The sequence below is a fragment of the Engystomops pustulosus genome, chromosome 6 (genome assembly GCF_040894005.1).
Source record: "Engystomops pustulosus chromosome 6, aEngPut4.maternal, whole genome shotgun sequence".
Lineage (NCBI taxonomy): Eukaryota > Metazoa > Chordata > Amphibia > Anura > Leptodactylidae > Engystomops > Engystomops pustulosus.
In genome coordinates this window covers 136,224,085-136,239,029 of record NC_092416.1, presented here as the reverse complement: position 1 = coordinate 136,239,029, position 14,945 = coordinate 136,224,085, and the positions used below count along the sequence as shown (strand labels likewise).

General features: G+C 41.1%; 1 protein-coding gene across 3 annotated transcripts in view; it reads right to left on the bottom strand.

The window, feature by feature from the left end:
* PLCD3 (phospholipase C delta 3) overlaps window positions 1-14,945 on the bottom strand; it is an 85,395-nt gene that overhangs the window by 15,092 nt on the left and 55,358 nt on the right. For all 3 annotated transcript variants that reach the window (XM_072111206.1, XM_072111205.1, XM_072111207.1), the window contains 3 exons: window positions 12,275-12,500; window positions 4,338-4,539; window positions 979-1,123 (listed from right to left, as the gene is read on the bottom strand). In XM_072111206.1, the coding sequence (XP_071967307.1) occupies window positions 979-1,123; window positions 4,338-4,539; window positions 12,275-12,500 (573 nt within the window). The remainder of the gene's footprint in view (window positions 1-978; window positions 1,124-4,337; window positions 4,540-12,274; window positions 12,501-14,945) is intronic.

Below are 14,945 nucleotides of genomic sequence, written 5' to 3'. Positions count from 1 at the left end.
TATCCCCTTCGGGAAGCTTGAAAATAGCACAGCCCTTTATATACCCTTCAGGAGCCTGCATGTGATTGACAGCTGCTAATCCGGCAAATATCTGCCCAGAGACTCGGAATGTTCCAGGTAAGGTAAGGCAGGTAAAGTCGACTGTACCACCTTGGGAAAATAAGAAATGTGTGGGGGAGGAGAACAACACAGGCCACAGAAAACCTTCTAATTAACCCCTAAAATTTAAGTTAAAGAAAAAAAGGGGGCAGGGGGTCTGTGGGGCCATGGTTCTCCTAGATCAGAAAATCTTTGTCATTCTCCAATGGAACATTAAATCTGATAACTATGTATTTACTTTGGATCAACTTAGTATTGCAGCAAAATCCCATTCCAGTGGATAGAACTAAAAGGCAACACCAAATAATCGACAAAGACAAGAGCTGTTTTTGGAGGGAAAAATTAGAGCCTTTTTATACTTGTAGTCTTAGGTTACCTCTTTGTGTGTGTTTTGTTTCACTGACCCACTAACTTCTTTTATAGATACTGCTGTGGGAAAATGAAAATCGAGTTCTGATTGGTTGCCATGAGCAACAAGAAAAGTTTTACTCTAAAACACCCCTGATAAATCTCCCTCCCAGATTCAAAATGGATGTCGATTGTCAATTTCCTTTTATCACGGTCCAGAATTGGCTCAGTGCACAAACCACAAAATTTTACAATCTTGTAAAACTTCTACAATTTCACGCCTGATAAATAAAATAAAGCCTCTGGCAAGAGTGGCGACTGTTACCTGCCACTGGTGGTAAGTGTCCCCTATTAGAAATAATGCAAGTGCATAAGCAATGTGCAGTCATGAGACCTTTTTGTGTGGATTGGGCTAAAATGGAAAGATGACCCACAGATGGAAAACCACAGAAAACACAAATAGGACATAGGCAAGAAAAACAGACATTTTCACAGATACAAAACGCACATGGATATTGAATTGGGCCTTACTTTGAATGCATAATGCTTTATGGTGGAAATGACATCCTTAAACAGTATCTTGGAGGTAAGCGTATGGCCATGGTATATCACAGGTTCTCCGGCTGTTCCTTCCCAGCAGTCCAGTTCTACACAGCGGCAGCCCTCCATAAATGCCCTACAGATGGACGTAAACGTCAAGAAGTAAACTACAAGCGCAGTGTTGAGGTCCTCATTTAGTCTTCACGGAGATACTCACAGACTGAAACATTTCATCCTTTTCATACGAACCCTTATATCAGATATATGTGTAATGCGGCATTTGCAACCATCTTATCATTTACCAAAGTATCTTATATCTAAAAATCTTATAGGAGGTTTGTCCTTTATGTTCAATGTTCAATAAAGTTGATTCAACATAAAAATCTTATAGGAAATACTAATACTGTGATACCATGCAGTTAATAAATATAGTAAGTACCATCTTGCTCCCTCAGCACTACTATTGCTCATAACTAGTAAGTGGAAGACATGTCCATTATTGCAGACTAAATATCGGAAAAGGGGGACAACTTCTTTGTTCACATATCCACTGCGTGGCGCTGGGGAAATCATATACAGGCGGTCCCCTACTTAAGAACACCTGACTTACAGACGACCCCTAGTTACAAACGGACCTCTGGATTTTGGTAATTTACTGTACTTTAGTCATAGGCTACAATAAACAGCTATAACAGTTATAAATGATGTCTACAATGAAGCTTTAGTGTTAATCCTGCTTCTTATGACAATCCAACATTTTTAAAATACAATTTTGACAGAGACCCAAAAAATTCTGGCTGGGGCTACAATTATAAAGTATACAGTTCCGACTTACATACAAATTCAACTTAAGAACAAACCTACAGACCCTATCTTGTATGTAACCCGGGGACTGCCTGTATATCAAAGAAAATTTGGGAATGAATTGTGCTGTTGCGAAAAGCTTCACAATTTACTTGTTGAGTGACCAACTTTGACAGGTTGGTTATTTCCAGGCATCTTTCTTTAGCCAACATAATATTTTATGTTTTCTGTGGTTGCAATGTAAACTTCATGGTGGGGTATGTATAGAATTTGCATGGAGATTTCACTAGAGGGGGATAATCTGCCCACAATGGATTAGAGATTAAAGAGGTGGACATATAACTTCCTCACATTACGTGACATGCCTGCTAACTCTAGAGACATCAGAAGCATACTGCTCCCCCGGAGACTTCCTGCAACACAGGATCCAGCTGCTTAACATTTAGGGAAGGTTAATGTCACACAGAGGCAAAAGATGAGCCTCATTAGAGGCTCATAGTAGGGCAATAAATCAATATAAGAACAGTAGGAATCGATATGCAGTCTGATTGGCTAGCAGGGGATCAAATACATTGGGACATTTTGACCTACGCTTATATAGTAATTCCATATCCAGCAGAAGTCTCGTGAATTTCACATACCTCATGGTCTTCAATTATCCCTAACAGCAGCCATTCAGATAAGGACAGTGGATTTGTAAATTGATATGTGAAACATTCTTATAATATATAGGCCTTTTAACCCTTGACACAACAGTTATTTTGAGCTGTGGAGTGATGATTTTTTTTGCATCAATACATTTCACAATAATCCAATTTTCATTTAAAATTTCATTAGGGCATTTGTTGCCTAGTAGAAAATATGTTACGTTTATGCTATAGGTGATCCCCATTGGTTTTGGTTGCCATATTTTTGGGGCACCATATTCTGAGATCTGTCTAAGGACCTATCAGATGTGTTCCTTCTACTATATACTATGAATCTTTGTGTCCTCATTATTAAGTTTATGACCTAATGTTTGGGGCAAAACTCTATGGCTACAGAAGAAAAGGAATTCCTCCGGCACAATGTGATATGCATTGGTGAAAATCAATTCTTTATTCAGAGCACATAAATGCAAACAGAGGTCGCAGACTACATGCACACAAGCTTGTTTTAGGTCTGTTTGTTAGCTGTTTTTTTCAGAGGGTAGCAAATATACCCATTTCTCATGGCCGCATGCAAACAGCTGTGGATTGCATAGCCCTGCGCATGAACTGATTTTCTGGAAGACCAGGGGCAGTCGTTCCTTTAGAACAGTTTCATCATACCTCCCAAACATCCCCGATAGGACTGTTCTGTCCCAGTAGGACTGTTCTGGATTTCCGGCACTGTATGAAGGGGAGCTGCTGGGGTATGCACAGTGTCAAGTGGATCTGCTGGAAGGGGCAACAGTATGAAGAGAAGTAGCTGGGGGAGAGGGCACATTATAAAGGGGATATTCTGGGGGGCACATTATGAAGGGGAGCAGCTGGGGGGCACAGTATGAAGGAGAGCTGGTGGGGGCAATGTATGAAGGGGAGCGCTGGAAGGGGCAGCAGTAATAGAGTGAATAGGAACAGTTTGAGGAGCCTTCACAGTATGAAGGGGAGCTGCTGGTGGTATAGTATGATAGGGAGCTTCCAGAGAGGCTTCACAGTATGAAGAGGAGCTGCTGGGGAGCACAGTATGATTTTGTTTTGCTGGCATAGGGGACTCAGTATGAAGGGGAGCTGTTGGGGTAGGAGGCACAGTATGAAGGGGAGCTGCTGCAGGACACAATATGGGGGGGGGGTGAATACAAGGGGTCACAATGTGACAATGTTATGTGCAAATTAGGAGCACTAAGAGGGAATTATACGTTGTGGGTTTGGAGTAAGGTTAGGATTAAAGGTGTGGCTTAGGTCTCTGTCCCAACGTCCTAGGTGGCAGGAGGAATGTCCCAAGACATCAAGTCTATTGGTCTATCCTGTGGAGGGGCAATATGAAGCAGAGCTGCTGGGGAGGTTGCACAGTATGAAATGGAACTGCTGGGGGGCAAATTATGGAGGGGAGCTGTTTGGAGAATTGTATGAAGAGGAGCGACTGGGAGAGGGGGAACAGTATGAAGTGGAGTAGCTGGAACGCACAGTATGAAGGAAAACAGCTGTGGGAGCACAATAACAGAGAGGCCCAAGTACAAGGGGGTCACAGTGTGACATGGAGCTGTGGGCACTAAGGACAAAATTATTTATATCATTATTTTCTCCGTTAAAGAATGCCTGGACCCTTTACAAGTCACCTCTGTGTCACCCCTTCATCTTCATAGACTCTAAGCTTTTGTGATCCGAGGTCCTCAATGCTGTTGTTTCATCTGATTATGTTATTACTCTGTAATGTCTTGTTTGTATTTGTATATGTACCCCATGATCTGTACAACGCTGCAGAATATGATGGCGTTATATAAATAAAGCTGTATTATTATTATAATTATACTATGTTGGGGTGGAATAAGGGAAGTAGGTATGGAGGGTGAAGATTTGTCTTACCTTATATAGGACTCGGTGCTACTTGCTCCAACAAGCTGATGGTTGGTCAGGTAGGTGTTGTGGGAGCAGGATATGAAGTAGTGGCTAAGTGGCTGGTTCATGTCCTGATAAACTTTCCTATGTTTCTGGTTAAAGATGTCACCTTCAGCTGACAGCAGGTACATCATGAATCCTTCTTGCATCATCAGGCCATGTTGCTTGGCTATACGTAAAATTGAAGAGAGAAAAGTTGGTAAAGTATCAGAAAAATGGAAATGAATTGTCCTTTTGGGGTCCAATCACTCACTCCATAATTGTGATGCTTGGACTGTGCAACAAGGGTGATACCCAAAGGCCTTTGATGCTAAATCTGTAACAAGTATACAATACTTATAAAGTATTATTTAATGTATATGTAGTAGGATTAATTGCCTCATATGCACTAAGTCCCAGCATAAAAGAGACATAAAAGGTCTATCAATGAAGAAATAGATTAAAAGATAGATAGATAGATAGATATGCGTAGTGAAGAGGCAGCACTCAGTAGGTTGTGGAAAGATGGTGAACTTTTATTCCATCACATAGCGACGTTTCGGTGCTAAAGCTGCACCTTTTTCAAGCATGATAACAGTGAGACAGCTCCAACTATTTAAGGACCAACAGCCATGCTGATTGGTCAGTGATTGTGTGAAACAATAATTGATATAACATACCAAATTGATACAATAGTACAATATCACAATGTACATTTCATTATTAAAGTGCAATAGTGTTTATACAACATAATAAATAATATAAGTGGTACAAAAGTGACATAGTGCATGATTAAAACCTGTGGTTCCGCCCATCGGCATTCAGACCTGCCCCACGTCTCCCCCACACTAATAACCCCCATCGGACGGACCAACTTTATTCACGTCTCCTACATGAGTCCCATGTTCTGCTATTGTCACCCCAATATACACATCAGATGTCATTTGGAGGTGGGATTATTATCCCTCGGGGCAACAACACGTTTTAGGTGCATAGTACCTGATCCCATACGTACATAGGTCTGTCGAATGATGGACCGGTGACGATTGGGCGATACTAGACATACTGAGGGTCTTATACAGTCTAGGACCCCCAGATTTTGTCCACCTTGTTCGCGTGCGCCTCAATTACAGTATTCTTTATACTTACCTCCTTTCATCATATGTACTATGGGTGTAAATGGGCTGCCAGATTCCAAGATGGCCACCGCTATTGATATATGTCCCACACGCCTGCGCGCGTGGTGATGCACACAACTTCCGGTGCCTCCACACACCCACTTCCGGTATCACGTGGACCCAAGACACATGGCCACTGGCAGTTTCATAAACAAAACACATTTTATGAATGAAAACTCAGGAGACGTGGGGCAGGTCTGAATGCCGATGGGCGGAACCACAGGTTTTAATCATGCACTATGTCACTTTTGTACCACTTATATTATTTATTATGTTGTATAAACACTATTGCACTTTAATAATGAAATGTACATTGTGATATTGTACTATTGTATCAATTTGGTATGTTATATCAATTATTGTTTCACACAATCACTGACCAATCAGCATGGCTGTTGGTCCTTAAATAGTTGGAGCTGTCTCACTGTTATCATGCTTGAAAAAGGTGCAGCTTTAGCACCGAAACGTCGCTATGTGATGGAATAAAAGTTCACCATCTTTCCACAACCTACTGAGTGCTGCCTCTTCACTACGCATATTAAGGACCCGTGCCAAGGGATCAACGGCTATTGCACCAATTATCGTTTACCGGCTTGTGCTGCTTTGGACTTTGCATTTTTCTACCTAACTGGCACCGAAGACTTGCACTCCATCTCTTTTTTTCAATTTCGTTTTACCTTTTTCGTCATGGAAGCTACACCGGGTGATTTATTCCACACCTTTACCTACACCGATGAAGATCAGGAGCGGATACTACAGGACGCCCAGGGCGATGCAGCTTTTCTCAACGTTCCCACCACAGAAGAAATGAAACGTAAATATGAATTTATTTGCAAAAGAGTCACATCCTTACAACTACATAAGATCACGTTATGCGAATATGTGAAAAACAAAAGAATTCCAAGAGGGATGAGATCAAATGTGCACCCGAACCTTTTTTCTCAAGACTCCAGCTTCTGCGCTAAATTTATGCATATCGCCAACAAATTTTCCATGGACTTGATGCTATTGAATATTGAATCCTTACAACAAGAAATTAAAAAATTACAAGTCACATCCACCAATCTAGAAACAACACTACGGGATGCCCTCAATCCCACGGAGTTAAAAACCTTCATGGACACCATCTCTGAAAGGTTGACACGCCTTAAGTCTGAACAGGAACTCATTAAGAGATCCAAATGGTCGAGAGACGAGGAAGATTACAAGTCTGGTAAGATCTATACCTGGCAAACCAATACAACTACCACTTCCAAGAAGGAAATGACAAGAAAAAAGAAAGGCGCCTCCACGAGAAACACTACCCATATGGACAATAATCCAGATATTCCTGACACAAACAAAGGTGACTCTTTTTTAGAACAGGATCCGGACAACATAAAAGATCCCGGCGGGGCGGACAACATTGGCACAGAAGGAGGAAAAGTAAGAACCATGAAAAACCGCAATCAACCGCAAAGGACTGTCAACAAGAGCCAAAGACAATAGTGGTAAATATTTCCTCTCGTACCCTTACTGTACATGAAATGTCTGTTTTACAAAAAGGTCTATCATTTTCACCATGTGCACAAACCGATTGGTTCGAGGTCGAACAGGATTTATGTAGGTTTTTCCGTAACATCAAACTTAAGTATTGGTTCCACAATAACCCTATACTTAAACTCAGTACTGAGAGGGCACTGGATCCCAAACAATTTGGGCTGTACAACAAAAGTCAGTTTACCCCAAACATTGATGCACCTGCCATCACCACCTTTTGTGAAGCAGTACAACATGATGTCAAATCTTTAACCACAGACACCAGGTTAACACATGCCAACATGACATCCGCCGAAATAGATGCTTTAAAAACATTGGTCCATGATGGCGACATCACTATCAAGCAAGCCGACAAACGCGGAGCTGTCGTCATCATGGACACCTCAGCATATCTCACAGAGATCCGCAGACAACTTAGCGACACATCAGTGTACAGATACATATCAGGCGATCCTAAATTTACTATTGCTCGTAAAATTAAAAACATTTTGGATACTGCATTATCTGCAGGACTTATCACCGAGAACATGCACAAATACTTGATTGTTCCACACCCCATCACACCCGTGATATATATCCTCCCAAAAATACATAAAAGTTTACAAAATCCACCCGGTAGACCTATAGTCTCTGGACGCAATTCCATATTTTCACATATAGCCATTCTTTTGGATGCTATTTTGGGGGAGTCAGTTCAGAAAATCAAGTCTTATGTCCGTGACACATCCGATTTTTTGAGCAAATTACAAAATATTAAAATCACACAAGAGGATCAATTATTACTGGTGTCATTCGATGTCGTATCTCTATATACCTCGATAGATCACTCTCGGGGTATAAAAGCTGTGGAGAAATGTTTACAATTCACGGAGTATTCTCCACAAACTATTTCATTGATCATTGATTTGTTAAAGGTGGTGTTATTCAATAATTATTTTTTGTTTGGCAACGAGTTTTATACTCAACTAAAGGGTGTAGCAATGGGGGCGAATATGGCCCCCAATTATGCCAACATTATGATGGCAATGCTTGAGGAGGATTTTGTCTATGTGTCCCACCACTTCCAACATGCCAGGGAGTGGTGGCGATACATAGACGATATCTTCCTACTATGGTCGGGTACTATCCAGGAACTTGAACAGTTCCATGTATTCCTTAATACTATTGACGAGGATATAAAGTTTACTGTTGTGCATTCTTCTCATTCTCTACAGTTTCTGGATGTTACTGTGCAACTTGAAAATCACGCAATACACACGGATTTATTCACAAAACCTACAGACAGAAACACCTTATTGAGGTACGACAGCGCACATCCAAGACATATGCTTGAATCACTCCCACTGAGCCAGTTTCTCAGAGTAAAAAGAATTTCTAGTAATGAACAGGCCTATGAAACCAATAAGACCATAATGACACAAAAATTTTTGGATCGAGGTTACCCCAAAAAAATTATTAAGAGGAACATCAATGTGACAGATACACATGACAGAAGTGCTTTACTCCAACCTAAAAACAAAGCACGTAAAACAGACAGAATCCCCTTTGTGTCTTCATTCTCCGACAAAAGCAACGCAATATCCAACATAATAAAAAAACATTGGAAAGTGCTAACCAAGGAAACCACGGGAGTCCCAGAATTTAAAAACCCTCCTCTTTTTTCGTACAGACGGGCTAAGAACATTGGGGACAGAGTGGTGAAATCCGATGTAGGTCCTTTAAAAATGTCCCGACAAAGAGGAATGTTGGGTAATACTCGTACGGGTAGTTTCCCATGCAGAGGCTGTATCAACTGTGCATTAATGCACAAGGGTGAAACGTTCTCACATAATGGCACTACATACAGGATACGTCACTATCTTACATGCAACAGTGATTATGTAATTTACATGTTATCATGTCCATGTGATCTTAAATACATTGGAGAAACGACGAATGATTTCAAAACGAGAATTACACATCACAAATATACCATCAGAAAGAAAAGACAGGATTTACCTGTCAGTCGACATTTCTTTGAAAAGGGCCACACGGAATCCCAACTGAGGTTTGTCCTCATTGATCACATCCCCCCCTTGAGACGAGGGGGAGACAGAACACTATTACTTAGGAAACGTGAACTCCAATGGATACATCATTTAAATACATTACAACCATATGGTCTTAATATTGAATATAATCTCACAAGTATCATTTAATACATGTCTTTCTTCATGTTATGGTAGAGCGCTGGGTACTGCTAGTCGTTTTGCTTGTCCTGATATTTCTTCTGTTTCTTCATGTGATGTACAGTATATATGGGGAGAATCCCCCTTCTCTATGTATCCAACTAATCCATACATTTCTATCTTTTTAGATATCAAGACAACTGCACACTAATAACCCCCATCGGACGGACCAACTTTATTCACGTCTCCTACATGAGTCCCATGTTCTGCTATTGTCACCCCAATATACACATCAGATGTCATTTGGAGGTGGGATTATTATCCCTCGGGGCAACAACACGTTTTAGGTGCATAGTACCTGATCCCATACGTACATAGGTCTGTCGAATGATGGACCGGTGACGATTGGGCGATACTAGACATACTGAGGGTCTTATACAGTCTAGGACCCCCAGATTTTGTCCACCTTGTTCGCGTGCGCCTCAATTACAGTATTCTTTATACTTACCTCCTTTCATCATATGTACTATGGGTGTAAATGGGCTGCCAGATTCCAAGATGGCCACCGCTATTGATATATGTCCCACACGCCTGCGCGCGTGGTGATGCACACAACTTCCGGTGCCTCCACACACCCACTTCCGGTATCACGTGGACCCAAGACACATGGCCACTGGCAGTTTCATAAACAAAACACATTTTATGAATGAAAACTCAGGAGACGTGGGGCAGGTCTGAATGCCGATGGGCGGAACCACAGGTTTTAATCATGCACTATGTCACTTTTGTACCACTTATATTATTTATTATGTTGTATAAACACTATTGCACTTTAATAATGAAATGTACATTGTGATATTGTACTATTGTATCAATTTGGTATGTTATATCAATTATTGTTTCACACAATCACTGACCAATCAGCATGGCTGTTGGTCCTTAAATAGTTGGAGCTGTCTCACTGTTATCATGCTTGAAAAAGGTGCAGCTTTAGCACCGAAACGTCGCTATGTGATGGAATAAAAGTTCACCATCTTTCCACAACCTACTGAGTGCTGCCTCTTCACTACGCATATTAAGGACCCGTGCCAAGGGATCAACGGCTATTGCACCAATTATCGTTTACCGGCTTGTGCTGCTTTGGACTTTGCATTTTTCTAGATAGATAGATAGATAGATAGATAGATAGATAGATAGATAGATAGGCTTTGCACAAAGCATGACTGAAATGTTGGTGTAATCACTTGTACATGATAAATTGTATTGTTGGGTGTGTAGATGTGGGTTTAATGTTTTGAACTGGCAGATCAAGGAGAACAGGTTTACTCCCCAGAACATGACAAGCTTTAGTTCACAAAACAGATGATAACACCTGACAAGCAGACTACACAGGTCTCATTCCTCTCCCCTGCATCACCCCCTACAGGTATATTTACACAATGACTGCAACGTGAATTCTTTGTTTGTCCTCTTCCAAACACAAGTGACATAAAACAACACCTTCAGGGTCTAAACCGCCAAAAATCAACAATAACCAAAGAATAATTTTAGCGGGACAGTAATGTTGATAACGATTATATTATACATTCAGTGTGTACACCAGAAAAGCCCCTGATGTAGAGGCTGACTGTGTCCATAGACTTATATAGGCAGACACAGGCATACTTTTAGCATCTTTCTGGACAGTGTACATTGCATACAGCAAGCAACACAAGATGGAATAGTGGGGTAGCTGGCCATACTAACACTATTCCATCCTGCTCACTCCTGTAAATATGGGAGATAGATGCCACTGTATGGTATCCATCCCCAGCCTCCGCTAAACAAAGACCTAAAGTGTTTCCTCAACTGTCCACATATGGTTAGTTATATTATTAAAGAGATACCCTGAACATCGGCAGCAGCAAATATTTTTGCCATTATATTTAGCAGAATTTAGTGAAGGACACCTCTGACAAGACTGGCACCAAATCACTGTGGTTGGGCGTAAAAATGGAGTGTGTGGTGGTCTGATTTCAGGGCTGAGCTCAGTATCGGGGACAGAACTCCTTTCATCATAAAGATATATGATGTAAGGAGTCCTTGCTTGTCAACAGAATGGATACTGTAATGATTATAGTTTAGCTGTTTTGTGGGGAAGAAGGGACTTCTTACATCATATATCAGTGATGGCGAACCTATGGCACTGGTGCCAGAGGTGGCACGCAGAGCCATTTCTGTGGGCACTGAGGCCATCACCCCAGGACAGAGTTCACCAAACAGGACCAAATCCACCAAATCTTCCTGCAGTCCCAGGCAACTTATGAGATGCTGCTCTCAGCGCTATTTTAAAGTGACACTTCATTGGCTGTTTGGAACTGCTGGAAAAGTGAGAAGGTGTTGACACCTTTCGAGGTCCTCATTCTGGACCCAACATTCTTCCCAGAGAGACCCTGGAGAGAAGCTATAATGAGAATCTGAATTAGCCCTCCTTGTTTCAACTGTATTGGTTGCCTCAGGTGGCCGATACGATTGAAAGATGTGGAACAACAGATAGCAATAAGTTACTGCTTAAAATGCCATGTTGGCACTTCATGGTAAATAAGTAGATTTTGGTTGTAGTTTGGGCACTCTGTCTCCAAAAGGTTCGCCATCACTGTCATATATCACTAGAATGCAAGGTGTCCTATCCACTGTCCTATCCTCAGTCCATGAAATACGGCCAGTGCAAGGTTGTGTGGTGCCAACTAAATGGAGCACCAGTAGACTAAAAACAGCAAACATCATGTACACCAATTCTTCTAAAGCACAGTGGTTGAAACTCCTGTCATGGGATCAGTTTATATGTTATGTCTTAAGGATGGGGTGTCTCTAAGTGTATCTAAGCTGCTAAAAAGAAGGATCGGCACGGAATTTTGTGATCAGAGCCCAACTGGTAAGAGATTTATGTACATTTCTTAAAATCTGATATTGAGAGATTGAATGGCTCAGGTGAAAATGTTTCCTACTATGACAGTTTAGGAAATCCTTCCAATGAAGGTTTTCCCAATGATTACATTACCTTTTTCATTAAGCTCAAATCTGTGGATTATATCCCGTGCCCTCTCCAGCGTGGCCTCTTCTCCTTGATGCTGCAGGAATTCCTGCAGCTCCTCTGCAGATAGTACCCTGTCCTCACCAGAGTAATGGTGAAATATCTCCTCCAGCTCCGGCCGCAGCATGAGCTGAGTACAGAAGTCTTCTATTTCACAGTTCTCCAGGGTGTCTGTATTGGAGCGATCACACTTCTACACACAAAGGAAAAAGACTGATGTTTAAAGGTTTTCCATAACTTTAATTACAGAAATCTTGGACCCTTCATTGTTTAGCACAATATCTGTTGGTATCTCTGTGCCTGGTCTAACAGCTATCCCCATTTATCAGAATGTTATTATGTGAGGACAAAGTTTTTAACGTATAGGCCACGTATAGGTCCATTAAAATAATCAGTGTGGAAAACAATCCATGAAAAAGTATAGCATTTAGCACAGCCGTGTACATTGTTCTGAAAACGGATAGCACATGGCCGATTCTCACTGTTGTGTGTGCATCTGCCCTTAGAGACAAACCAAACTTTAGAAAGGATTTGGAGCAACGCTGTGTTCAAATACTCGCGGGGGAATATCTCTCAAAGATCAGACTATACCAGCAGCAATCTCCAAAAAATGGCAATGAATCAGCACTCCATTAACGAAAAGTGTATCAATCTATTTATAAAGAAATACACTTTTATTCAACGCAGTGCTGCTTCGTTGCCATTTTTTAAAGATTGTTCTTCGAGAATGTTATGGACCCTGAGGTAAAGATATGTAATTAAAAAAAATGATAACTTTGTTGCAGATCACATTAAAGGGGTTATCCGGGTTTAAAAAATTTCTTATGGGAGGGCTAGTTAAACATAATAAACATGGACTTACCTCCTCCGGCGCTGCTGATGTCCCACGTTTGTTTACAGGGGCACGGAAGCCGCGCACAGGGAGCTTCCGGTCCGTGATGTGGACGGCTCCTCACATCCGTCCCTATCTCTCAGCGTTGTAAGCGCTGAGAGATGGTGCGCATGGGAGCTTCCGGCCGGCCGAAAGCTCCCTGTGCACACTTGTAATGAAACCGGCACACAGAGAAGACCGGCCGCGGTGCGGGACATCGGCAGCACCGGAGGAGGTAAGTACATGTTTATTGTGTTTAAATAGCCCTCCCCAGCCTGGCCATAAGAAATTTTTTAAACCCGGATAACCCCTTTAAGCTCATGCAATGACGCAGCCCCCAAATTGTCAGTTTGGGTATTAACAAGGTGTGATGAGTACAGACCCCTTACTTTTGGCTGCAGTTATACCTTGCTTCACGTTATTGTTTTCCCACGTCTGGATGTTGATGCTATTACACTAGTCTACAGGCATGCTAGGTGAGCTATATATGTTATATTCTTCCAACATTTGCAAGACTACCCTGGGGTTACAGGTTATCATTGTTTTATAATCTTATTACTACATGGTCTGCATATTACAACTTTTGATCCATCTGGGTCTTGTATGTAGGGGGTCCTACAGTGTTTGTCTGTTTCATGTGGACTGTGCAATGTATTTTATGCCACTCTAATTGATGAAGTAATAAATATTGCTTTTATATTTAATAAAATTATTCGTTAACACTGACTTGTTCCCTCATTTTTTGTCTACAATACAGTTGGGTGTATGGTTGGCTTGTGTGTCTGATTTACTGCAAAATTCCTCATTGAGAGAAGTTTTCTATGCTTTGTGCACTTTGCGTTATGTTACATATACGCGTATGACATTTACAGAATGACATTACATTAAATGTGCCAATCTCCTTCAAGCTATACATAGCTACAGTACAATGAAAGAGAAGTCTAAAAATATTCTGCTAGAAAAGCCTTGAGGAGTTTCATAGAAAGTGGCGTAGGCAATGCTAGGGATACACACTTTAGGCAGGGCCTTACCAACAACTGTTGGTAAAAGTTTAACAGAAGTGTCTAGTTGCCCATGGCATCCAATCAGAGCCTTTCCATGGGCAACTAGAATAATTTTACCTCAGACAATTCTGATAATTCTCCCCCAATAACTTTAACCAGCAACAGCCAACAGCTTCACCGCAAAGCTGTACTGTGCTTGTCAAATGACTTGGGAAATAACGAAAAAAAAATTATGTCTTCTTTCTTGGGCCCCATGTCAGTGGAAGAGGCAGGTGGTTGCCCGGGATAGTAAATAATGTATAAATAATGTATAAAGTAAATAGAATGGGTTAATAAAATATATGTTGTATCTATACCTATCTATTTATGTATGCAATATATACAAGGATATTTATCATACATATAATAGGCCCGCCTCTGCATTTTTGCAGCGCGATACATCAAGAGGCTTCTTCTGACGCAAATAACTTTTTCATACCTCGGTGTACCCAGCTGTGTGCTGTAATTTTTTGCGACTTTTGATGATGTTTTCAATGCTACCATTTTGAGGACTGTGCAGCATTTTGATCACTTTTTCTAGAATTTTTAATATTTTTCAAAATGGCAAAAAAGTGTTATTTTCGGCTTTGGGCGCTATTTTCAGTTAAAAAGATTAAACGCCGGGAATAACCGTTACTGCATTTTGATAGGACCTTTTGGGACGCTGTAATAACTAACATGTTCATGAAATATAATTTCTAAGCAATGAGTACATCTCCTTCAA